Source organism: Lepidochelys olivacea (genome assembly GCF_965140295.1).
Source record: "Lepidochelys olivacea isolate rLepOli2 genome assembly, chromosome: 13".
In the NCBI taxonomy this organism is placed as follows: Eukaryota; Metazoa; Chordata; order Testudines; family Cheloniidae; genus Lepidochelys; species Lepidochelys olivacea.
Genome location: NC_140423.1, coordinates 4,755,704 through 4,782,428, shown reverse-complemented (window position 1 = coordinate 4,782,428; position 26,725 = coordinate 4,755,704). Strand labels below are relative to the sequence as shown.

Below are 26,725 nucleotides of genomic sequence, written 5' to 3'. Positions count from 1 at the left end.
GAAATGTAAGTACAATGTTTGTATTCCAGTCGATTTATTTATAATTATATGGTAAAAAAGAAAAAGTCAGCAATTGTTCAGTACTAGTGTGGCTGTGACACTTTTGTATTTTTATGTCTGGTTTTGTAAGCAAGTAGTTTTAAAATGAGGTGAAACTTGGGGGTACGCAAGACAGATCAGACTCCTGGAAGGGGGACCGGAATCTGGAAAGGTTGAGAGCCCCTGAGTTACTGCACTTGGCCATCTCCGGGTGTTATGGAATTGCCGTTTCAACCCTGCACAGCCCATTTATTTGAACTGAGGACCAACCATGCAACCTTTATTCACCTGAGTAAAAGAGGTAGGGTCAAGCCCTCGGGTCCGAGAGATTAATCAGGCCTTCTCTCTTAGATCCCAATTGGAAATTGACTTGTGCGTCAGAGGAACAAACTGCCAATGTAAACAGATGAACCAAATTCATCCCTCATTCAGCCCCATTGATTTCAGCTGAATGACATCAGGGATGCGTTTGGCATAGTCTGTTTAATCATCCTTTACAAGAGAGGCCGGGCTAATGGGAAAGAGCTATGCTTCAATTGACTCCCATCTACTTTGTCTCCACAATGCAGCTAATTATAGAGACGTTGCTTGCCTCTCCAGTCCAGCCTTTAGAGACACCTGCCCCATGCTGCCCTAAAATCACCAGTTACTCAACACTAGCAGATTCATTACATACCTTAAGAGGCTTCCAAGCTATAAAAGCAATAAGGACCTCTGCAGCTAATGACTTCTGGAGGACCCCGTCATCTCTGCTGCGTGGGTGGCCTAGTACACCATGCGTTCCTGCCACTTGTTTTAACCCCTCCCTCCCTCCATTTCATTTTATTGTGATGATTTTACAGTGTGTTTGAAAATGCTCCCACTCGGGCTGGAATTGTAAGAGCCAGCAATTCCAAGGACTCATCCTGCTGCCATTGAAGTTGATAGAGTTTCGCTGTCGGCTTCTATGGAAGCGAGATCGGGCTTCTCGTGATCATTTTTGATGTTCATTATTTACAGAGAAGCCAACCTGAATTATTAATCCGGGGGATCTAAATAACATTCACAATTCTCAGTTTAGACGGGTTTGCCATTCATAACAAAAATTGGAAATTTATCGTGGGATCTGTTCATTAAAATTCACCTTTTTTTCCTTTTGTTATCTTCTAATGAAAGCAGAGAAATAAACAAAGAAGAAAAGCCGTTTGTTCGTTGTTTCTTTGTATGAATCCAGCCCGTCACTTCTAATAAAGTCTTTGCTCTTGTATGCTTAGAGGAAACAGGTTTATAATGAAAGCAGCTCCTCAACCATGTCTATAGTATCCCTCAACCATAAAACAAATATTTGCAAATGCACCCCGCTTCTTTTTTTAAATGAGAACATTTAGTCCTGTTTAATATTTTTTCCACTGTAGATGCCATTCTTGCTTGCAGTGTATGCTTTCTCTGTGGCAGAAGATTTTTGTATTTTTAACATGTGTCTTCTGCTCGTTCTAGAGATGGCGGATTCGTATTCCTTCAGAGGTGGAAGGAGAGCTGCAGGGTCCAGCAAAACCAGTGCAAGCAAAGAAGGCAGCAGGACAGAGATGAGGGTAAATCCGACCCCTGAGCCCCCCAAGCTGGGTAAGGAATTGGGTTTTCTTTTCTCAAAACTAAGGGGGTGGCGGAGACGGGGCATGCAGTAGGTCTTGGAACTGCCACTTTCCAAACCAACGGGAAGGGGACTTGCCTCTCAGCATTGCAAAACCTGCATGTGAGGCAAAGATCCAGACTGAGGGACACACATTTTATATGCAGACCTGGGAAAATGCTGGAGGATTCGGTTAGGTAGCGTGATGCTTTCTGCTGCCTCAGTTTCATTTCTATTGCTGATGTAAATGTTTTTCCACAGTAAAAGCGAGGGGTCCCTAGATCTGTATAGAACGTAGGGAAATTGGGGACGGAAGTGAATGACGTTGCTTGAAATGAGGGACAGCTGAGAGGTAGAAAAGGAGACCTCCTGCTTGTTGTCTAACTAGTCTATTGTGCCTGAGGTCTCATTTGTCACACGCACACAGCCCAGAATGCTGGGTTTGGGAATATGTGAGGCCAGTGGGATTTGTTTGCTAAAGGTTGTCATTCCAGTGAAAGCTGGTTTTTTTCTATCCAGGGATCTATAAACCTGCCATAAGTTTGAGTTACTGTCCTGCAGCTTGCCGTCTTGGGGCAAATGCCCTGGCTGTGCAAGACCCAGTCAGGAAGCTCAGCCTCCCCATTAAGTGACCTTTCATCAGCACTGCGTGACTCACATGGCCTCTGCCATCCATCACCATAAGGGAAGTCTCTGTCATCCTCACAGTGCAGCTCATTCAGACAGCCAGGACGGTGCCCCTAGGCTGTCTGGATACAGCACTCTCGTTTATGTGAATTCTTGGTCCTGATGGCGTGTAATTCTTTTTATGATTATTTATTTATTTGTAATGAGATTTGTCACATGGATAGTTTGTGCCAGTCCACGGAAGAGCCTGAAACTCTCCTCCCGCAGCTGGCAGAATGGAGTGGTGCATTCACTGATGTCCCCGTCTCTTTCCAGGAAAGGCTATTAAAAAGTTCAGCCAACTAGGTGATCTACTGGGCTGAAGTTTGTTGGTGCTTTCACTCCTTGTTTAGAATGCAGGCACTCGAAGATAGCTTTTTTCCAAGCGGAAGTCGTTGTTGGCTAATCCAACTTTGGCCCGTGGGCCACAATTGCAATGCACAGAACGGGGACTTTGCCTATGCTGATGGCTGGTGGAGGCGACATGAATCATGTGGCTGTGATGAACAGTTACTCACTGAGGAAGTTCCCTCTGGGGCACCTGGCATTGGCCACTGTCGGAAGACAGGATGCTAGATAGACCTTTGGTCTGACCCAGGATGGCCATTTTTATATTGTAAAACTAGCTGCTTACATGGAGCTGGGTCTTTCCAGTGATTTTAGGTGCCCAATTTGAGACACTTTAAAGGGCCCTAGGATGGGTACTCAGCACATTATGAAAATCAGGCCCCTTTAAGATGTCTCAAGTTGGGCGCCCAAAATCAATGGTCACTTGGTAAAATCTCGGCCTAAGTGTTACTTTTCCTTGTAGGCAATTGCCATAGTTGCTACAGGGACGTTATTCAATCGCCGGTGGGACGGGAGGTGACTCCCCTGACTGTACACATGCAGGGGAGTGTTCGCGAGACACGCTCTGGATTAAACAGTGGTCCAGGCGCTGAAAAAGTTTGAGAACTCTTCTCAAACTGAGATGAAAGTCACCCTTGGGGTAAAGAATGAGACATTCCATTCCACAGGTCAGCATCCATCCCACCCCAAAACTAGGTGTCAGAGACGCTCCGACGGGCAGCCCAGTTGTCTGAGCACTCACAAGTGCAAGTAGCTGCAGTGAGGGAGAAAATAATTAATTGTGGACATATAATTGCTATCTGAGTGGTGTTACTCAGAGCTAAGTAGAGTGAACTAAATCTGTCTGAAGGCCTTTTTTTGGTTTTTGCTGTATCAGCTCTTGTCAATGTCTTTAAAATAAAATAAAAACACCCTCCATTTTTGATTCCTCCACTTCCTGGTTTAAATGAATGTGATGGAGTGAAAACTTGTAATTATTCCTGCTGTGGGAGAGTTCTGTGGGGTGTTAGCTCCTAACAAGGTTAACTTCACAGGTGTGAAATTAAGCTTTGTGCAGATCCAGGGAGAAGCTGCCTCCGCAGTAGCAGCTTTGCCGGCCCTCTCTGGCTTGCTGTCTTTCCAAAGCCCTGTGCCCAGCTTGTCTGTTCTGTGATCCATTTCAAGGAGAGCATGGTTTTCATGCTGTGGATTTGATCTTGACCATGAGGGGCTTTGGATACCTAGAGAATCTGCACAGAATGCCATGTGCCTTAAAGGTACAGGGTTTGACCCTGCCTTTCAACTTCTTTTAGAAGATATACACGGCATTTCTCTTCACAGCTGCGGGAATGGAAGAGCAAGGCACTTGCCACAACCCAGATCAGGCAGGCTTGTTATAGCAGCCTCCCTTGTACAGGACTATAAACAACCTGGGTTTAACACCCGCAGCGTTGTGCTGCACACTGTGTGCCAATAGAGTACCTCATCCCAGCACACTAACCACAGCTGGCTTCCCTGCAGCTGTGCTGTGGAGCTGGCAGGTGGTGCAGATGGGTAGCTGTGAGCCCAGATGTTGGCGAAATAAGCGATATATTTTCTATTCCTCTGGAATAGGCCTCCAGTTGCTCCCTCTTCTTGACGAAGAAGCAGTTTGCATCTCTGCCCGTGCTGGAAATGGATGAACAAGGATTTAAATAAATAAAATCGTTTTTAATGTCTTTAAAAGTTTTTTAAAAAATAGAGAAGATGAAGTGTCACCAGCCATTCCAAACATGCCAGGCCCCCAACTGGCGTGCTTCTTTTCTTGGGAAACTTCATAGAAAAATGGGGGGGCATGCTGTTCTAACTGCTTTGGAATATTTTGAACTGGCAGAGTGTTTTGGAAAAGTAACAGATATTTTTCAAAAAGGACTATCCCTCCTGACAGGGGAGAACAGTGAAGTTGCAGGGTTGCCAGCTCTTGCTGTTTTACAGTGAGTCTTGCAATATTGGGTGTTAGTCTTAAAGTCCCAGCTCCTGGAGTCATGTGATTATGTGAGAATCTCAGCTTTCACTTACAATAAAGTTTCTAGCCCTCATGGTTGCATAGAAAAGCTTGAAAATATTACCTGTGTGCACCTTACAGTCTCAGAATCCAGGAGGCAAAGAAAAACATGTAACCAACAAACAGAATTTCTAGTAAGTGGAAAACTCTTAACAGAACTTTGGTAAGGGTTTTGAAAGGGGACCTGCAAACCTTACTCCAGAACTAAGAGGATTTCAAAGCAACCATGCAAAATTCTATTAACCCACTTAATCAGGGCTAGTAATTGTTTTTGATGGGCAAGTGCATAACATTCATTTTTTTTTCATCATTCTCAATCATCCTGGCAGGGGAAGGGCAGGCAGAGTTTCCATCTGCATGGGTGTGTTTTCATGACAGTTTTGCGAGGCTGTTTGTAAAGTTTGGGCCTGAATGGGATGAACAGCAGCAAATACATGGTTGTGAAGTAACCTGGTTTAATGGACTCCGGTCCCTACTGTCACAGCAGCTGGCTCCTGATTGCTCTGACCACTAGACTGCATCATTCTGTTATATTGTAGCTATGGGAGCTGTGCTGGAGCAATGAGGTTACCTTATGGGAGGGGCGGGGGGTCAGATCTGTGGCTTTATAAGGCAGAGAGCTCAGCTTTCAGCAGTTATTTTATATTCTGTTATAACTGTGCCAGAGACTAAAAGCCACATATTATACACACACATCGTTAGGGATCAGCGGAACGATGGGTACATGGCTATCAATGCCAAGCAGAACAGCTGGTATGACTTTAAGGAACTAGAACTAAAATACTAAACAGTCTTATTTTCTAGATGCCTCTTTGCCCCGGGGTATTTGGGGCATACAGCATAAAACTTGAGAGTTAGCTTATTCTGGGGAAAAGTTTTGTAAACTTTTGTAAACAGGTAGCTTTTCATTTAACTTGTAACAGTTGTTCAAAAAAAGGGGAAAAAAACCCACAACCCACTGATCTAGCTTCTAAATTAGAGCCAGATTTTGAGTCGGAATCTTTGAATTCTCTGGCAGCGTAGCATGTGAGTTTGCAGAGTTTATTCTTGGGTTGTTTTCTGTAGATTTAAATTGTTCTCCACAAGCTGTTTTTGTTTACCCTTCAGATGGAGCATTTACTAGCAGGGTTTTTTTCCCCCTCCTTTAATTAAACCCTCTGCATCTAAGCCTGAATCCTCATTTTACTGCTTCTGCTGGCCTATTCTGGATATTGCAGAGGGACATCTTTTAGAATAGAAGCCCATAGAATCTCAGGGTTGGAAGGGACCTCAGGAGGTCATCTAGTCCGACCCCCTGCTCAAAGCAGGACCAATCCCCAATTTTTGGCCCAGATCCCTAAATGGCTCCCTCAAGGATTGAACTCACTACCCTGGGTTTAGCAGGCCAGTGCTCAAACCACTGAGCTATCCCTCCCCCTTTTCAACCTGCCTTTGGGTTAAATTCACTCTGTGCACCACTTAAGTTGCAATTAAGCCCTCAAGGAAGTGCTTAAATGGGACAGGCTTTGTCCTGGCCCTCTGGAGCGGGGATGGTTTCACTTCTGGGGCACGTACACTTTTTTGCACACTCCCACTAGCTGATGCAAATGATAAGATTGACATGCTCAAAACCCATTTGCGTTTGGCTTGGAGTTGGTATGCGTCAGTGTTCTTAGGTTAGCAGCAGCGTGCCAAAAATTGTGCATGCAAGTGGTTGTTCCGGCAGAGTTGCACACGCACACAAAAAAGCCCGGTTTTGACAATTTGGTCCCAAAGTCTTTCGAAGTTTTTATATCATGATTGCAGATATTTGTACCTTTACAGTACAGCTGCAAATAAGGTCTAATTTAGTTATGGAAAGCGTTAAGAATTTGTTTCCACTCTTCATGTTTTTTCTGCTATACACTGGGGCCTGCATTTTCAAAAGTGGCTTCTAATTTTGGATGTTTCCATTGTGGTTGCCAAATTTTTAACAACCTGGTGGCTGGCTTTTCAGAAGTGCTGAGCACCCTCATCTCAGAATGAAATCCGTATATAAGCATGTGCCAAGCAATATGGATCATATCTAGTATCATATTTTTAGCACAACTCTCACAGTATTTTTCTTAGAGCCCCAGCTCCTGGAGTCATGTTATTAAATGAGAATTGCATTTAAAAATCAAAAGTAGGATTTAGACTTCATGGTTATGGACAAACGTGACTCTTTAAGGCTCAGACACCAGAAAGCAAATAACCCCCACTCCCAGCCCCCAAATGTATTATTTTTAAAGTCAGTCTCATGACTTTGGGGGCCCTGACTTATGATTTTTGAATGCTTGCCTTAAACTATACCCTGAGTAGATGGAGGAAGCAGCAACAGAGGGAGAATGCTAGCAGTCAAAGAAATGGGCACATGGAAAATGTAATAAAAATCACTAAAATGTCCTTTAATATAACAGAAAAACAGGCATTTGCTATTTTTTGTCACTCTTAGTTGCTTCTGCCATCTTGCACTAGACCAGTGGTTCCCAAACTGGGGTTCGCGAACCCCTGGGGGTTTGCAGAATGTTACAGGGGGGTCGCCAGAAAAATTTCACTCATGGCAACCCGAGGACCCCGGGCATTGGAGGCAGCAGGTAGGACCCGGATGCATGGCTGGCAGCCCGAGCCCCAGGGAGAGCGGGGCCGGGCAGTCGGGGCTGGCAGCCCGAGCCCCAGGGAGAGCGGGGCCGGGCAGTCGGGGCTGGCAGCCCGAGCCCCAGGGAGAGCGGGGCCGGGCAGTCGGGGCTGGCAGCCCGAGCCCCAGGGAGAGCGGGGCCGGGCAGTCGGGGCTGGCAGCCCGAGCCCCAGGGAGAGCGGGGCCGGGCAGTCGGGGCTGGCAGCCCGAGCCCCAGGGAGAGCGGGGCCGGGCAGTCGGGGCTGGCAGCCCGAGCCCCAGGGAGAGCGGGGCCGGGCAGTCGGGGCTGGCAGCCCGAGCCCCAGGGAGAGCGGGGCCGGGCAGTCGGGGCTGGCAGCCCGAGCCCCAGGGAGAGCGGGGCCGGGCAGTTGGGGCTGGCAGCCCGAGCCCCGGCAGTCAGCGGGACCTGCAGCCCAAGCTCAGTTGACTGGAGCGGTCAACGGGGTCCAGCAGCAGGAGCCCCACGGAGTGCGGAGAAAATTTAAACTTAAATCCCTGGAAATATTCATTTTTAGGAGGGGGTTCACGAGATTTCACAATTTAGTGAAAGGGGTTCACGGACTGTTAAAGTTTGGGAACCACTGCACTGGACCATTGCTGTACCTGACGCTATATTAAATGAAAGAAAACAATGTTTTTACCTGGAGGTTCCTGAACTGGAAGTTAGAGAGATATATTGCGATACCAGACAGGCACAATCAGGACGTGTTTTGTGGTCCATTTGTACCCACTATCTCTGACACAAGGCCAAAGCCTCTAAGGTACGTATTTAAGGCCCCCTAAAACTCACTCTGCTGTGTCAGCAACTGTATTGATAACAAAACCAGCAGCCAGTGGTTTTGTGGGTGCAGTAGCTCACGGTGATTCACACAGCCTGTTCTGTGATGAAGCGAGGGAAACTCGACTGTGGCTTTCGAGTGTGACTGGAGGCTCTTCTGATTCCTTGCCAGTAAATAAATACTTCAGTCGACTCCAAAAGCTCCTGTTTGCAAAATAAGCAGCACCGTCCACAGATTGGAAGGATGTCAGCAAAACTGTCTCCCTTGCCGTCTTTCGCAGGGCCAGGCCTCTTCATCCTAGAGGAGGTTCCTGGCGTGTCCTGTGTTAGGAACCCAAAATCCTCAGAGGCAGGCAAGGAGGAGAAGGAAACTGCCCCCCTCCTCTTGCAAGGAACTCACATCTGTGCCGTTAACTGATGTGATAGGCCGGGAGAACAGCACGTGGGTAGTCTTGTCTGAGTGTTCATGAGGAATTTAAGTAATTGCCCCATCCGTGGGGTATGGAGTAGACCCCTGAAAAATCTTTGCTGCACAAAAAGAGCCCAACCGGGACACTGACAATCGGCAGTGGAGGAGGAAGGGCAGAGCTTCACCCTGCTGTGGTGATGCTGATTCTCTGCGGCACTATTCCTGTCTTATCCTAGAGTAACTCCATTGATTTCAGTGTAAAACTGGAGTAGTGCTGGGCAGGCCCCCAGGCTGCTAGCTGGAGACCATACGTTATGACCTAAGCAGTTAGATAGTGCTCAGCCCTGTGATACGTAAATACGCATTGCCATTCTCTGACCGTTCAGAAGGGTTCTGAGCTGGTTCTGGCAGGCCCATGACAATAATGAAAACTCTGCTGCTCATTAGGGTTAGGCCAAACCGGAGCTTTGTTTTTGTTTTCAAGGGGGGTTGTATGAAATTAGAAAGGAGACTGCCAGTCCTGCTTGAAATGATAGGAAGTTACATTGGGACACTCGTGCAGCAGTTGGCAGAAGAACCCAGGTCATTGAATACCAAAGGAGCTCGACCTAATGGAATTTTCAGAGGATTAGCTCTGTTGATGAAGGTTATATTTTAAGGGTCCGTTATGCTGGCTGTAATGCAGGATGCTAGTGGATCTTATGAAAATACAGCCCTGTGGGACATCAGCTTGGCAGACGGACTCTGCAAACCAGGGTCATTTGGGTAGGTACCTTGCTGCTGTTGATGCATTCAGCAAGTCTGCTAGCAGAAAAACGGTGATAATCCAATCCTAGTTCACATGGGATGAGTTCTAGAACTGGGTGAAATTTTTCGGACAAATACTTTATTTGGTAAAAAAAAAGGCAGTTTTGGGCTGACCAAAACTATTCATGAATTTGGGTCGAATGCAATGAATAGTTTTGGCTGCAAAAAATGACTTTTTCTTAATGTTGAAACATTTCATGTCGATGTTTTCAAAATGAAAATGTCAACTTTTCCGTTCAGAACGACGTTTCGTTTAGAAATGTAGCTCAACTTGTTTTTAAAAAACGAAAAAGGGGAAAATAACATAGAAAACTATCCTAAAAAAATGCAGGGGGGTGGGATTGTTTTTGGTCAACAGAACCAAACCATCAATTCTTCATTCAGCTCCAGCGCAGTTCATCCCTGGACAATGGAGCCAGAACAAGGGCTAAACATCATGATAGTCCCACTTAGGCCTGTGCTGGAACTTGCCCTGTCTGTCTGCGCGTTACTGCATTCGGGCAGTGCCCATTTGGCACACTCACAGAACATGCTCCCAGCTCCCCATGGAGAAGTGGAGCTTACACTGGCCACAGAAAGGGCGGTGTTCCCCAGGGATTGCTAGTGAGCTCCAGTAACAAGGGGAGCTCAGCCTGGGGCAGTTGCTAACCTTTTCCTTCACCCCCCTGTTTGAGGCAGACTGATCCTACAAGCTAGATGTGAGCGAAAGCCCTGGAGGGCTGCTTCCAGCAGTGACCTGGGGTGGGTCTTGGGAAGCACCGCCAGGAGCTAGAGACGAGGTCACTGTAAATAGGGCTCTGAAAAGACCCCAAGAGTGAGCTGAACTCCCGCTGGGACCAGTAGGGATTGCCCGGGAGTGAGGGCTCCTGTAGGGAACCCAGGGGCAAGAGGCTCAAAGCTGCTACGGCTTGAGACCAGGCTGAGTTTGGGCCAAGTACAAAGCCCTCAAGAAAGGATGTAAGCCGTTTACAGGCTACATGCTGGCCCCCCTGCAGAGGGGTGAACTTCGCCCCTAAACAGCCTCACGGAGGTGATATGCAGCGTGTAGTCTCTCCTAGGCCCCATCCTTTTTCTCCATCGTCTGTTCTTTCTTCCTAGCCTTACTGCCTCACCTCCCGTCTCTGCAGCTCCCCATGATCAGCTCCATAGCCACAACTCATCACTCTCCTCTACCTGTCCCATCTCCTCCTACCGCTCACCTCCTCTGCCATAACGCTTCCGTTCTAAGCACCCCTGTAATTGCCACGTTGCTGGGAGCGATTGTTGTGCAGGCAGAGTGGGAGCACACTGGAACTCAAATGCATGAAGATGGGGCTGGGCGATTCCTGTGTTTTCCAGCCTGGCTCGGGCTACTCGGTCCTCTTGTTGGATCTTTGCCCACAGTTCCCTTCACTGGGCATCAGGGTTTGGCCCCTTTTTCCAGCCCAAGTCTGTTTATTGTTGAAGACAAAAAGAAAAGGACCAGTAGGGCAGGGATTTCAGGAGCACTCCGCTTCGGCCCGGCTCTGCTCCCGCTGAAGTCAGTGGGTTAAATGGGAGCAGAGCTTGCCCAGAGCTGAGCGTTTTGAAATTCCCGCCCTGGGAGTTTGGCTGCCGGTGTGCACTGGATTAGATACAGGCTGAATCGTGGCGGTGCGAAGCTTGGACAGTCACGGCACAATCAGGAGGGAGGGTTAGGAAATGGTGGGCTATCTCTGCTGGATAATTGGCCGGAGAAGTCTAGTGCAGCAACAGAAATCAAGGTCTCGATTTGCTGGTTGGGTAGCTGTGGGCCACATGTTCTGTGTTTGTTTGCAGGAAATGCAACCAGCGACAAAACAGAAGGCAAGAAGAAAGGGAGACCTAAGGCAGAAAACCAGGTGCTGAAAGACATTCCTGTAAGAATCCAAATCCATTGGTACCCTGATTTCCCCCCTGCCCTCGTCTCTCTCTCTCGCTGTGATTCTCTCCTTCCCTTTCTCTCTTCCTCATCCTGTCCAGCCCCCTGCAAAGGAGCTAGTAAAAAGCCCAACCCCAACCCCCTACGTGTCTGAGGTGGGGCAGGGCCAGCACCAGGTACCCAGGTGGTGGTCCTGATCAGCCGGTTTTAATTCCACTGACTGTGAAAGAATCTGGGGAGATGCTGTTACAGAGCCTGTGTGTGCATCTGCCAGAAAGAAGGAGAGCGACAACCACCAGCCTAATTGAAAGCAACTCCCCCTTCCAGCATGAGGCTGCTTTGCAGTCTGGGTTAGCAGTGCAGGCAGCAGTCCGAGTCCTTACAGCAGCCCGTCGAGATAGGTGAGACGTCACTAAGTGAGATGTCCCTCTTTGATCATGGACGGTGCAATGTGGGACTGACCTGCTGAGTGCCCAGTGGACTCAGGACCTCTCAGGAGCAGGACCTAGGGATGCTGCTTTTAAAAAGCGGACAGCGCAAGTCTTTGTTCATGCAGTTACCACGGTTGCACATGCAAATGGGATATCGGCAGACACAGATGTCAGCCATCTCGCTGCCCCTTGGGAAGCGTTTTTGCTCAGGCTGGCCCTGCTGTTGCATGTGCTAATGAAGCTCTGTTTGCACACACGTCTGTCTGCACGGCCGGGTGTGTCCCCTTTGAACAATTTGACGCCAAGGGTGATGTGCTTATGGGAGCGACGTGGGTGACAGGATGATGTGAGCTATGGTTTATTTATGGGGATTATATATAAAGTACGGCTTAACAACTGGCATGATCCACACTGTGGTTTCTTCAGTAGGGTTGCCAAAGAGAGGGGTGTTTGATGCATGGGTTTGGAATTACTCATTGGCATAACGTGAAAAATAGACGCAGTCCAGATTCCAAGAAGTGACTGGCAGGTTGGATGCCACGCTTGAGACACCCGTGCAGTTACTCGGCACTTTCTGGGCCTCTTCCCGGTGTCTCCAGTTGGACACTCAGCATCGCGAGTCACTTGTATAGGCTTTTGCATGTCAAGACAGTGCTTTCCATTAGGCAGGTTAGAGATCTGGCATATTCATCGTGGGGGTGTCAGAGCTGATTTAATTATTGGGTGGCACTTAGTAAAGTGTGAGTTATTCCCTGGGGAATTGTACAATTTAATTTCAGTCCTGAAGCATGGACAACATATGGAGCAGGTTGTCATTAGACTAGGGTGCGGCGTGATTTGCTGACCAGATGAAATGTGGGGTGGTTAAATCACTGAGGTGACTTTTGATGAGATTTATGGGGCTGGGCTAGAGTGCATTTTAGTCATCTGGGAAACACAGTGAGAGATGGGCTGCTTCCCTTTTGCAGGTGCAATGTGTGAGTGCACGATTGCATCCCCCGTTGAAGCAAAACTGAGTGCGTGCACCTGACTGAGGGTAGAAAGCAGGCGGTGACAGGTACAAGTAGTTCATTTTGCAGGTGCACATTTTGAGGACGCGCTGGGCCTGCACGCTCTGCCCCAGCCCTTCTGAAATGTTCGCCCCAGCCTGTGTTGTGTTCATGGGATGCTGGAAGGTGTTTATTCAGCTGCGGGCCGCCATGTCTCCCTTTCTCAGCTGCCCCTGATGAACCAGTGGAAAGATGCGTTCAAGGCCCATTCCAGGGTGAAGTGCCCCAATTCAGGCTGCTGGCTGGAGTTCCCCAGTATTTACGGCCTGAAGTACCATTATCAGCGCTGCCAAGGGGTAAGGAGGATGGAGGTTTGTGTTTCATTTTGATGATCCATGCTTGTGTGTGTAATTCTCAGCGTTCCCCTTTGCTTCCAGCACAACACTCAAGCCTGGACGATTTCTCAGCAGTAGGGCTAAATTGCCTGGGGGGTCTCAAGTTTTCGCAGGCACCTTCATATTGAGTCAATATTTTATCCCCACCCCTCCTCTAACCGTCTGCCCAGGTGCAGTGCCACCCTGACGTCTGGCCTTTGACTGGAAGGGAAGGCTGAGCAGTACCTGTCTGGGCCCAGTGCCCCTCTTCCCCTCCTTCATCACATGCTCTGTCAGCTATGGGAATGGGTTTCTCCAGGTTGCTTTCCATGTGGTGGCATGATGTTAGTGAGCGGCAGCCTTCTGCGTGCCAGTGGTTTCATGGCCACCAAAGCTGTGTAACTGGCTGGCTTGGATTATTGGGCAGCTCTCAAGAAGAACACAGAGTTGTCTCCATTAGGCACTTGAAGTTGTGGCTTGGGCTGGAGCGCGGGCTCTGAACGTAGGGACGAGGATGGGCTTCACAGCCTGGACTCTAGCCTGAGCTGCCACTTCAGAGCGCTGTCTGCACAGCTATTGCGAGAGCGCAAATGCAAGCCCCACTAAGCCATGTCTGTCGACCCCTGGCTCGCTGTGCAGACATAGCCTAGTGACACATCTGCCAGCAGGGCTCTAGCTAGCTTGCTCAAAGTATCGGTGAGGTGCAGCGAGGCGGGCTACACCATGAGGTAGCAATGCGAGTACGCACCCGGGGAACCTGGGGGACTTATGCAGTTAAGTTTGATCTGAACGTAACCTTTTTCCTAGTGTATGTGCAAGGTAACACCTTCAGACTGATTTACTGGCTTGAGCTATAGCCTAATCAGGGCTACCACTTGATCTGTTAAATCACACACATAGGTGCTGGGACTAGGGGTGCTGTTGCACCCCCTGGTTTGAAGTGCTTTCCATCATACGCAGGGTTTACAGTTTGGTTCAATGGCACTCAGCACCCCCACTGTACACATTGTTCCAGAGCCCCGACCTTGCATATACACTAGGAAAAAGCTCACAATTCAGGTGAGGCATAGTTAACCTGTGTTAGCTAAGCCTGACCTACACTCCACCACGTTTCCTCGTTAAGACAAAGCTCTCTTGTTCCTCAGAATATTGACGTCTTGAATATTCCTTGAAAATCTATGGAAAGGTCGCAAAATGCCCTGGGTTGGTTCATTTCAATCATAGACGTGCAGGACGATCTCAACAGGTCGTCTAGGCCAGTCCCCTGCCCTCGAGGTTGGCAATGAATGGCAGGGGCATGACAATCGAAATGAGCTGGACCTTTTAAACCATTAAAAAATCCAAAACCTCCCCAGTGGAGCCACCCTTTGAGCTGTTGGGGGGGAAAATATGGTTGTGGTTAGTTCGAATGACCCCGCTGTTTAAAAAGGAAACGAAAAGTTCATTTAATTAGGCTCTTCCTTATCCAGGAAGATGCAAATTTTGTTTGCGGTTGTCTTTTGTGCAAGTATCTGTGCGTGTGTGTGCAGGCCCACGCCTGTCTGCGGAGCATGGTGCAGAAATCCAAGCTGAATTACCATCCTGCAAAAGGAAATTGCTCGCCTGGATTACGTGACCTCCCCTCTAAAAAGAAAACCACGTTGCCCACAGATGCCCTTTTCAAAGAGAGGGTGGCACAATCCCTGCCCTGTGCAGCTCAAAACAGGAAACAGGCTAGAGGAGGAAATATGTTGTCCTTTTCCTCCCCCCCATTTCTATTCCCTCCCCCCATTTCTATCTGAGCAGTTGGGATTGTGCGGAATTTCTGGGCAGGCTCCAAACAGGTGAATTAGTTGAGATTCGAAGGCAACAGAAACTGAGCCGTGATGTGTTTGCAGAAACCTTTCAGTAATCTGCAATCTCCCCTCACTTTTCTGCCCCGCATTTATGGCACTGAGGGTTGCTGTTTATTTCAGTCTCTAATAGTTCTGTAGTTTATTAAGAGGCGGTGTGAGCTGATCACATGGGGGTAGGTTTGCTTTACCTGGCATGGCATGGGTAGCTCAAAGGACGGGCAGAGAACATTTTGAAATATGGACTACACACTCCCCGAAATGGGATTATCAAATATATTAGCCTCTCCAGCTGTCGTGTTCCCTTCAGGTCAGATTGTGCAAGTGGAGGAATTTTGCGTGATCCTGTGCAAAGCTACATTAGTACCGGCTAAGTGCAAATCAACAGGAAACTCCGCTCACTGCGGGCCCAGGCCAGTATCCAGCCCTTAGCCCAGCTGACTCGACTGTGTGCTGGGGACGTGCGAGGGAAGAAAGCCACTCTGCGGCTGGTACTCCAGCCTGAGGGCTACAGAAACCCCTTTGGCTGCTGCACTGCCTGCCTGTGGTGAGGGACGGTGGGTGGATCTGCAGTGATGTGCATTCGCTCCCTCGCCCCAATGCATTGCTGTGCTGGGGCACAGGGAGCCCTGGCATGCATTCCCCACAGGCTGCGCAGCCTTCTCCCACCCCATGCCAAAGAGCTGCGTTGGTTCTGCTGAACCTAAGGCCCCCATGGAGGTGGGCAATAGATTTTCCCCAAATGTAGGGGCCAGGCCAGAGCCTGCTATTGCCCTGTTTGAATGTACAGTGGAGGAGTCAGGGGAGGCAGTGCACAGGGTTCTGATTTCCCAGGAGGGACCTTTGCATATAAAGAGGCAGATCTAACACTGCATTTCTTGACACGTCCCAGTATAGATGTGAGGTGAAATCCTGGCCCTATTGGGGTCAGTGAGAGTTTTGCCCTTACTTTCACCAGGGCCAGGGGTTCACCCATAATCTCTTGAATGGAGACGGTGAGTTCTCGTGCTCAGTTGCTGTTTGCGTCCATTAAACTCCAACTCCTTCTACCCAGGCGGGCTGGACTAATGCTGCATCCCCTGACACTTCCCTTGTCTGCACCCGCCTCTCCGTGCCAAGGGTCAGCTCTTTCCTTTAACCCAACAGAGTCCTTCCGTAGGCAACCCCACCCCTGCTCCCATCCCCCTGGATTCCCATTGCCTGGGGAAAGGCTGATAGAGAACTTCAGGTTTTTCCCTAGCAAAATGATCCAAGTCCCACATGGCCTAGTCCCCGTCAGAATTGTAAAGCAAGGGCTTTGCCTAAGAATTAAATTGACGGGGAGCCCAGATTGCATGGATTGAGGGAGTGAAAAGAGAATGGGAAAGGAAATCACACTGCAGGATTCACCCTCCAGTTCAAAGCTGCAACTTGAAATAAACTGGCCCCTGTTCTCAAACAGCAGCCATCTGAATTGTGCACAAAACTCCAACTTTTTTTAGCAACCTTGCAATTGCACGTCTCTGTGCCTGTTTGCATGTGCAAATGCAGGATTTGTGCTTGCAGTTTAGGCGGCTGTTTGCATTAGGATCTCTGTTATGCTTTTATTTTAAAAACGGTATTCTCTTTTCATCCCCACGAAGGATCAGATTCCCCTTTTGATGCACCAGGGTATGTGTATCTCACCAAAGCACTCCCTGGCTCCCATTTAAAATGCTGGCTGGCATTTCCAGTGGAGCCAAAGAGAAATAACCCTCTAGTTCCCATTGAAAGTCAATGGGGGTCAGGTACCTACGGCCCTGGCACCTTTGAAAAGCTCACCGGCTGTGGCATGTTGCCGATGGCGCTCGTGGGAAGGGATTCTTCTACCTCCCAGTCTTGGCAGTGAGTGTGCGGGGAGGTTCTTGCACTTGCAGGGGAAGGGCTGGTCCTTTCCCTTTCCCACCTTTCTGCTCTCTTGCAGGGGGCGATCTCGGAGAAGCTGACTTACCCTTGCTCTTACTGCGAAGCTGCCTTCACATCCAAAACCCAGCTGGAAAAGCACAGGCTCTGGAACCACTTGGATAGGCCAGGACCAGCTAGCAAAGCAGAAAACAAAGTGCCGAAAGCCGTGGGCAAGGCCAGTGGCAAGAAAAGGTACTGGCGCACGGCTTAGCTGCTTGCCAGTGGTTTGCGGAAGGCCGGGAAGAGAGAAAGGGGAAACTCCCAATTCTCTTCCCACTGGGCACTGTGGTGCAAGCCCGGTTGGCCGTTGGGTTGGAAGAGGTGTCAACAGCGTTGGTTTCTTGACTCCGTTTTAAATGAGCCCTCTATGCTTTGCCCTAGAGCTGCTGAGAGTTCAGATTCCCCCACCATCCATCCCAAACAGGCAAAGGTGGAGAAGACTGTGGTCCAGGAGCTCCCCGAGAATGGAGAGTGCCTCGTGGAGAGCAGGAAGAACAAAGCATTTCAGATCACGGCAGTGGAGGCAGGAGCAGCAGCTACCCCGACGGCCAAGTCTTCGAGCTGCAAGGATCCCAAACAGCAAGGGGGCACGCAGGCTTCCCTCCAGGAGGAGGACCCAGAGAGGATGAAGCACAGTAAGATTAGAGCCCGGGGCTACACTGGTTCAGGAGGCTGGAGAGGGTGGTGTCCCAGGGCGAAGGCCAGTCTCCTGTACAGCAACGTGATGGAGGGGGACTCCGTTGAAAGCAATTGCATCGCTCTCCATTTACACTCGTGCATCTGGCCCCCAGGCAGCAGGAGGCAGTGAAGCTGCACAGCACCCCTCCCACCCCCCGTGTGGGCCCCAGCCACAGTCAGAAATCAAAGCCACGTGCACAGAGCGGTCGGTTGGAGGGGAGAGTGCATGAGACTGACATGGGTCACGGCTGCATTGGGGATGGAAAATGGTTCTGTGGAGTTCCGCTCCCAAAGCACTTAATGAGCCATGAGCTAAGGAGACCATACATGCAGAAACCGCGTAGGCGGTAGGGGAGCCATTAGTCACGCAACGCCAGGTTGTTCAACAGCCGTCAGCAGTCAGATCTGCCTTATGAAGATAGGGAATAACGTCTCGGATACTAGGGTTAGGTAGTTTTAGTTTAGGGTTAGGTAACAGACCTTTTAGCTGCCACGGGATCTGGATCTAATGCTGTACGAGGGTGTTAGACTGAGGGTCCCATCCATAGCTGCTTCATTTCAGGGCAGTAAAGCCCCTTGAGGGAGGGAGGGTAAAGTGAGGTTGGATCCCTTACTGCTCACCTCCTGATCCAGAGTTAATCCAGGTTCCTTTGCACCATGTGTATTTAAAGCCACGCTTGCAGTGCAGTTATTTGACCAAATTTTTATCTCTGTTTTCTCTCTCTCGAGTCAGGAAGGAAACAGAAAACTCCTAAGAAATTTACCGGGGAGCAACCGTCCATCTCAGGGACGTTTGGATTGAAAGGTAACAGGCAGCCCTGTTTCAATTCCACAGCCTATAGCTTCCCCCTCTGTGTTCCCAGAATACTGCCTCACCGACCTGCTCCTGTGAAGGCAGGTATCTGTGATCTGTTCATTACCCAGGGCACCCCTAGCAGAGCCTCCAACAGAGGCATTGGTTAGACTCTGTTTCCAAGATGGGCCTAAAACTTCACCTGTGAATGGCTTATGACTGAGGGCTAGGCTACACTTACATTTTATAGCGCTCTCACTGGCTGGCTCAGGGGGGTGAAAAATCACCCCCCTGAGCGCAGCAAGTCAGAGCGCTTCAAAGCGCCCGTGTAGACAGGCTCCGAGCACCGGGATCCGCGCACCCGGCACTCGGAGCTCATCCCCTCGTGGAGGCGGATTACCAGGAGCGCTGGGAGAGCTCTCTCCCGGCGCTCGCACGCGACCGCACTCGCACTTCAAAGGGCTGCCGCAGGAGCACTCCCGCGACAGCGCTTTGAAGTTTCCAGCGTAGCCATGCCTTGAGGTTATCCCCTCTGACCTGCCACCCGAAAAAGGAGGGATGGGGCAGCCCCAGAAGTATGGCTGCATCATACTGCCTCTGATTTAATTTTCTACCCGCAGCTCCACCCCAAGTATGCTCCAGCAGCCTCATCTCCTTCCCCATCTCAGATGTCAGCAACTGGTTACAGGATCCCTAGTGCCCTTAACAGCCAGTTGGGGCCTGGAGTTCGCCGAACATTTTTGCATCATTTCTGCATGCGCGGTTCCTGCCATTGCCTGAGCAAATCAGACGTCTGTGCTCACAAATACGCATCTGCACTTGCAAATGCTCAGTTTTCCCATGTAACTCCTCCCGTGCGGGCATGTGCAGGAAGAGCATGAAACCGATGCCTAAAAATGCACGTGGCTCTCGGGACTCGCATTCTAAAATCCCAGTCTGCAGGGGGTTGCACCAAGAAGTGATGCTGGGCAAACAGGTCTTGCTGCGACCCACATCTGCCCCTGTTGGCCAGATTTTCAAAAGTGGCCTTTAAAACTGTATCTTCCATTTCTTGCACACACCCAGGTGGGTAACCTTCCTGTTAACTGCCCATACAAGGTGGGGTTGTGCGTGTGCAGAGCGGAGGGGCATCAGACGGAGCTGTTATTATTACTATTTATTTGTTGGTCCGTCGGCTGCTTGTCTGGCACTATACAGTACATAGGGGAAGACACGATCCTGGCCCCTTTCCTCGGTGGATTGTCGCCTAAAAGAATCACCTAAGAAGTGTGTCTTGAGGGACCAGAATGAAAAGCGAGTAATCGCTTGTTCCAAGCGTGGAACAAGCTGCAAAGATGAGGTGGGAGAAAGGACACAAAGGCATGATTAAGCAGGGAAGCTGGACTGAGTGCCGTTCACTCTGCCTGCTAATCCCTTTTCCACCAAGAGCAAATTTGTTGGCCTTTGCAGTCAGACTTGGCAATGCAGCAGCTCACTCAGCAGCGCAGATGGCAGCAGCCTGGTGTCCCAAAGGGATTTCTGTTCCCACGTGTGCCTGGCACTCACTCTTACACTAGCCCTCCTCTCTGCTCTCCTCTTCCCCTGCAGTTTCACACAGTCTGACAACACGGCATGTTTAAGGAAGTCCCAGGATTCACGATGGCAAATTTTTAAGGCTGTGGGGAGTAAAGGTCCCATTTGAGATCCCAGAACTGTGTTATTTCATAGTAGGGACCCTGGATTCCTTTTGTGAGCAGTTCCCCAAAGCTGTACCCTGCACGCGTCTCTTAGCGGAAACAGCCCTTTAATATTGCAGTGTCTCAGAAGCGGATCCTCTTTCAAATTCCTCCATCAGGCGTCAGACAGAAATCCCTCCCAGCTTGTTCCCCTCGCCCTCCATCCCTTAGCTGAAGTGATGACCTGTGCTCTGTCTTGGCTTGGAATTTCCCACGCTGTAAACTCTTTGGGAACAGGAAAAGTGTCTCACTTTCTGTTTGCAAAATTCTACGTGCATGCGTGACTTGGCATATCATAGTCATGGGTCAAATCCTGCCATTGCTGCTTAGGCAAAACTGCCATGGACTTCAGTAGTCATTGTGCCTAAAGGACTGCAGGATTTTTGCCTAATGAATCAGTTAGATAACGTTCACCGGAAGAGCATCCATCAAATCTCTTTGTCTTAAGGCCCTGGTTTCATGGTGTATGTCTTTAATAAAGGTTGCTCTCTTTCTACAGGCCTGGCAAAAGCAGAGGACAAGGCAAAGGCCCACCGAGCCAAGAAACTGGAGGGGACCAGCAGCACGGATGAGCTGAAAAAGAAGCCACCAGGAGCCAGTGTGAAAAGGGAGGCCGTCGCGCATTTATCGTCAGGTGAGGCGTGAGGATTCCCCCGGCCTGCTGAGAACTGGGTCACTTGGTGGTAACCGCCCAAGAGTGAGGGAGGAGAAACAAAGCAACAGTTTGGTTAATGGAGCTAGGATAATAAGAAACCAAAGTCATTTTGCCGGCGTGAGGAATGACTAGTGGTTAAGAAAACGTTTCGACACTTGTCTCAGTGCTTGGAGCACTCAGCCATAGCTTATTTTTGAACCTTCCCATTCACTATAGACTCGGTTCTCAATGTGGACTTTGGGGTCTGAGTGACATTGAGGCCCAGATCTCAAGCCGAGGCTGAGGAGTGCTGGGCAGAGCTCAGGAGAGGGTGGCTGAGAAGATTATGTCGCTGTTTCACCCCCGTGATCCTGGGCTGGTCTCCATTGTTCCAGTTCCCCACGACAATTTAGAGCAGCCAATAGGCTGCTCTGCGTTACCCCAGCTGTGCCTGGCTCTAAGGGGCCATTTTAGCAGCAGGCCATTCAGCAGCGGGGTGAGGTGTCCTTGCCACCACCCCTCCCAGTGATCCTGCTGCACAGGAGAGATTGCCCAGTGGCCAGGGAAGATGGCATTAGGGCAGCTCTGTGCCAGGAAAGCATCACAAAACTTCCCCAAGGCAGCCTAGAATCTGCCCTGCGGCTTCAAGTAATGACACGATAAGCAATGGGAAATGACATAGACGCAAATCTTGCCCCTCGTGCATGAAGTCGCTAGCCAAACTCCCACTGACGTCAGTGGGACCAGCGTCTGGGCTATCGGCTGGGCTTTGTGCACAGTTCTTCCGCTACTAACTGAATGAACATACCGACCATTTGATGTCTGGAGCCTGCGTTTCGGAGTTCTTCCTCAGGCGCTTGCTTTCGCTGGCAGTCTTGACAGGGAGAGGCATGCAGGAGGCGCAGAATAAACACAGCTGCAGCGCTTTTCACCGATTGCACATGCAAATAAGTGGCTCTCTGAGCTCATCACAATGCGGAGATGTTCAAAAAAACAAGCTCAATGGGTCACATGCTGACCGTACTTCCCCGGTGTAAAAGCAGAGTCACCCTATCTGAGTCAACGGAGAGAACTCCAGATTTACATCAGTCTGAGATCAGAATCTGGTCTCCTGTGGGGGGTTTTTAAAATCTCATTTCACACATTTAAATAAACACACGTTGGAAACTTGGCATGCAGACAGTAGCTGCCTATGTTTGTGCAGGTGGCAGAGATACCAGTTACAGAGCTTACATGCACACAGTCGGTTCGGAAGCCTGACGCTTATGTTTCATTCCTTCTCTGAGTTTCTCTTATGGGAGATGAGTTGCTGTGGGGGAGGAAGGATCACTCTCAGCCGCTCTAGGGGCCGTCTGTCTAGTGGCCCCAGCTTTCCCCTAATGGCCCACTAAACTCTATTATACCATTCAGCCACTAGGTGGCATTGTGTGCAAAATACCTTCTTTAAATGAACCTCAGCCATACCTGGCAGAGCATTAAAGGATCTCATACACAGCAGGTGTGATCATCATAAGCAAGCTCTGAAGCCAGGCCGTATCTGGTACAGGGACATGACATGGTACCAGGAGTAAACTAAGATCAGAAACAGAGGAACAAAGCAAAAAGATTGCACAGGTTGCAGAAATAGCTTATTTTTGAACCTTCCCATTCACTATAGACTCAGTTCTCAACATGGACTTTAGGGTCTTTGTGAGCAAGAAAGGTTGCAAGATCTCATCAACATGCCACTCTTCAGTGCTCCCAGAGAACTCCAGCTTTGATAGGCCTTCCCAGTGGACAGACTGGAAGCAGTGTTTTGCAAGATTTCAAACTGCAAACAAACTCCGCAAAGAAACTGGAGATATACAGGTATCTTCTTTAATTTGTTTGCTATGGGGAAGCAGGCAGAGCATATTTTTAAACCCTTTGACTTTACTGAAGACAGTCACAAAGATGTTTATGGAAAGGTTTCTGCCTATATTTGACACAGATGTGTTCACCAGAAAATTCAAGAACCAAGGGGAAATGTTGAATGTTTTATAAGAGCTCTGCATACATTGGCTGAAAACTGTAATTTTGAGCATGCAAAACATGAGAATATCAGAGAGAGACTCGTTATTGAGTTAACAGATAAAAACCTTTCACAGCAGCTACAGTTGAAGAGAGATTTAAACAGAGCTAGAGCTATTCAGATAGTAAAGCAGTCAGAATTAGGGAAACAACAAAACAAAAGGCATGAGCAGTCCAAAAAACCTGAAACTAGCTTAGAAGCTATGAACAGACACTTGAGAGTTAAAAGTCATTATCATACAACTCCTGAAGGAAGATGAGAGAGCTCCCAGGCTAAGAGGGACAAATTCCAGCCTACATGTACAAGGTGTGGGAAAAGTCATATCCCAGGAGATGATGCATGGCCAACCGGAGACACACGGTGTAATACATGCACAAAATATGGACATTTTGCGGCTGTTTGCTGCACCGAAGCAGTCAGGGAGTTGACTCAAATTACAGACACTCAAGAGGCATTGTTTCTGGGATCTATCACTTGTGATGACACAGAGCCTGCCTGGAAAGTGAAATTGAATATTCATGGCAGAACTATGGACTTTAAAATTGACTCAGGAGCTGATGTCACAGTCATCTCAGAAAGGACTTAGAATCACCTTCAGCTCATCCCAGGCCAGAGCTGAAGTCACCTGACTTGGCTCTGAGTAGCCCTACAGGGATTCTGAACTGCATGAGCCAGTTCATCACAGAAATAATTTACAAAGACAAAAGCTTTGCATTCAGAGCGTGTGTGATCAAAGGATCAAGGACCAACAACTTTCTCAGCTGAAAGGTGGCAGCTAAGATGGGCCTAGTAAGAAAGGTGGAAGTCAGAAGAACTCTATAGGGGATTTGTTGATACTGAACTTTTGAAAGGAGATCCAGTTCAAATCAATGTAAGAGACAATGTACAGACTCCGCTTCCTGAGAGACCTAGGAGGAGATTTGCTGCAGATGTTTGCAGATTCAGAGGACATAATTACCTGGTGCTTGTGGACTCTTTCCAGTTATACCGAAATAATGTACTTGAAAGACATAACAGGTTGCAGTGTTATTGAGAAACTGAAGTGCCCTTTAGTTCACTTCAATATTTGAGAACAACTAATAACGGACAGTGGACCACAGTTCACTGCGGCAGAATTTAAGTAAGTCCAAACAACACATGATTTTGATGCTATTACTAGGAGCCCACCTTACCCACAAGCAAATGGAGAGGTGAGAGAGCTGGACAGATAGCCAGGAAAATCCTACAGCAGGGAGATCCATTCTTGCTCTTCTGAGTTACAGATCGACATCAGTAGTGGCTACTGGTTATAGTCCAGCACAACTCCTGACAGAAAGACATCACAGAAGCACTCTTCCAACTTTGGAAAAAACCCTATCTCCAAAGTGGCCAGACATGAAGAGAGGAGCCAAATCTGGTAAAAAAGTTAAGAGCTTATGAACACTTCTACAGCAGATATCACTCAGAGAATGGCCACATCGAGAACCTGGTGACCATCTTCATGTCAAATTGGATGTAGCAAAAGGATGGGCAACTCCAGCTGTCTCAAAGGAAAGCTCGATCATACATGATCAAGACCAACAGTGAAGAGTGCAACAGCAACGGCTGATATCTCCAGTTTGCTCCTCAAAGAACAGCACAGAGCAACACTACAGATGACAGATGCAGAACAAGAAGAAGAATCCAGGATTCCAAACCAACCACAGCCAGTCATTGCAACTAATGGACAGCCAGATGAACAAGTTGTTACACTTTTGGGTCATGTAATTAGAAAACCAGTATGATCCTGCAACACGTAACAGATTGATCTGTACTGAACTACAAAGGTAGCATGATAATGTAACAATGGGAAATGGTAGGCGTGTAGAACTTTAAGGGGGAGAAGGCATGGAATGCTAAACTGTATTGTACTGGTTTCAGAGTAGCAGCCATGTTCGTCTGTATCCACAAAAAGAACAGGAGGACTTGTGGCACCTTAGAGACTAACAAATTGTACCGTTCAGCCACTGGGTAGCGCTGTATGTAAACTACCTTATTTAACCAAGTCTGAGCCATACCTGGCAGAGCATTAAAAGGATCTGATGATGATCACACCTGGTGTGTATAAGCAAGCTCTGTTGCCAGTCCATATCTATGGAACATGATACTGGTCTCCCCCTGTTCATCTCAACTTAACCTGAAATGAGTCAGTCAGCTCTGAAACTCCAGGGCTTGTAGTCTTCCTTTGTCTCCCTCTCAGTTTCTTAGAGGCAGCCTGGCACAGGGCTGTTACCCTCAGCTATCCCAGTCCTTTCGGCCTCCCCATCTTCCTCTGTTCTGCTTCCTTTATAGCTGGGCTTGTTTTCTTTATTGGTCCCAGGTGAGGGTGCATGCCTCCATGATCGGCAAGTCTGCAGCTGTGCTGAGCTGTGTTCAGTCTGGTCTCCTCTCCTTTCTGCCGGTGCTCTGTATGGGGTTTGTAAACCACATTGCAAACTAATGGCCTAGCAGCCTGACTCTGTGCATGAAACAGGAACATCCTGGTGCATGAATTACCCAAGTGCAGAAACTTCTCCGCAAGACCAGATACTGGAAATATGTATTTTTCCCCATTGCGCACAAAAATGGGCATGCAAATGAAATGACTCTGTGCACATGGCTCCGTTTGCCCAAGCTGTTACAATAATTTGAGGTGCAAATTAGGCACCCAACTGCCTTTTTGCACCCAGAATTTTGGGAATGTGGTCTGCAATGTGGGGTTTTTTTCTACGAATGATTTGTTGCATTTGACCATTTCAATGGCTTCCAACCTTTTGAACCTTGATGTTTCTCTTATTCATGAATCCTGGAAAGGGCTTTATTTTAGCACCAACGGTTTACCTGTTTTGCCGTTCTTCCCCCCTCTAGCAAACCCAGAGGATCAATGGCAGCGGGAGATCAATGAGAAAGGAGAAGTTGCCTGTCCTACGTGTGGCGTTATAACCAGGAAAACCATTGCTGGGCTCAAAAAGCACATGGAAGTCTGTCAGAAAGTAGGTGCTTGCAATCAGTGTTCAAATTTAGCTCATTTATTCTGGTGGGGAAGAAATTTGCACACCCTAGAATGAAATAATTGATAATAATAAATACCTACCTCTTATGCAGCACCCTTCCTTGGGAGACCTCAGAGTGTTTCACAGTTGTTAATGGATTTATCCTCATGACACCCCTGAGAGATAAAATAAGGGGGGAGGGATAGCTCAGTGGTTTGAGCATTGGCCTGCTAAACCCAGGGTTGTGGGTTCAATTCTTGAGGGGGCCATTTAGGGATCTGAGCCAAAAATTGGGTATTGGTCCCTGCTTTGAGCAAGGGGTTGGACTAGATGACCTCCTGAGCTTCCTTCCAACCCTGGTAGTCTATGATTCTATTGTCCCCATTGTACAGATGGGGAACTGAAGCACGGAAAAGCTCAGGGACTTGCCCAGGGTCACACACACAATCTGTGGAAGGGCAGGGAATTGAACCTGGGGCTCTCAGGTCTTCGGTAGGGGCCCTAACCACTGGGCCATCCTTGCTCTTGTTTATTAATTAATAATTAATTAATCGTCTCTAACTGATATTGGTGCTCACTAAACCTCAAGCTGTGGGACACCTACTGGTTGTCTCCAGAGAGCTGACTCTGCGCTTCAGGCTGGCTTCTCCGCCTTCATTTCCAGCTGCTAAATTAATAGATTTTTAAGACCAGACATGCCCACCGTGATCATCTAATCTGACCTCCTGCATAACACAAGGAGTTTCACCACGGGACATTCGCGCACTGAGCCCAATAACTTGTGGTTGTGGTCGTGCACATCTCTCAGAAGAACACCCTGCCTGGATTTAAATTGTATATAAAATAAGGCAAACACACACTCAGTACCTCTATCCTAGTACTTTTCCACGTGGGCTATTGTGGCCTCCGGAGACCTTTGGCATTGTCAATGGGCGGAGGTGGTCCCTGGATAACGAATGCAAGTGGCGGCATGGATGAGATCATCTCTGTATTAAAATGTGGCCCGTTAAACTTCAGACTCTGAAAAACCAACTTACTCAAAATCCGTTTCAAACAGAAGATGGGTGCCCGATTTTCAAACAACTGTTTAGGTGTGCGACTGCACACGCAGAGTTTGTGTCTA

General features: G+C 48.6%; 1 protein-coding gene across 1 annotated transcript in view; it reads left to right on the top strand.

The window, feature by feature from the left end:
- The window catches only part of ZNF512B (zinc finger protein 512B), a 59,038-nt gene that overhangs the window by 9,718 nt on the left and 22,595 nt on the right, over positions 1–26,725 (top strand). Inside the window, exons 2-9 of the mRNA XM_084645143.1 lie at positions 1,516–1,641; positions 11,112–11,191; positions 12,841–12,969; positions 16,762–16,934; positions 17,124–17,377; positions 18,154–18,225; positions 20,428–20,562; positions 25,478–25,602. Coding sequence (XP_084501269.1) covers positions 1,518–1,641; positions 11,112–11,191; positions 12,841–12,969; positions 16,762–16,934; positions 17,124–17,377; positions 18,154–18,225; positions 20,428–20,562; positions 25,478–25,602 — 1,092 coding nt within the window. The 5' untranslated portion in view covers positions 1,516–1,517. The remainder of the gene's footprint in view (positions 1–1,515; positions 1,642–11,111; positions 11,192–12,840; positions 12,970–16,761; positions 16,935–17,123; positions 17,378–18,153; positions 18,226–20,427; positions 20,563–25,477; positions 25,603–26,725) is intronic.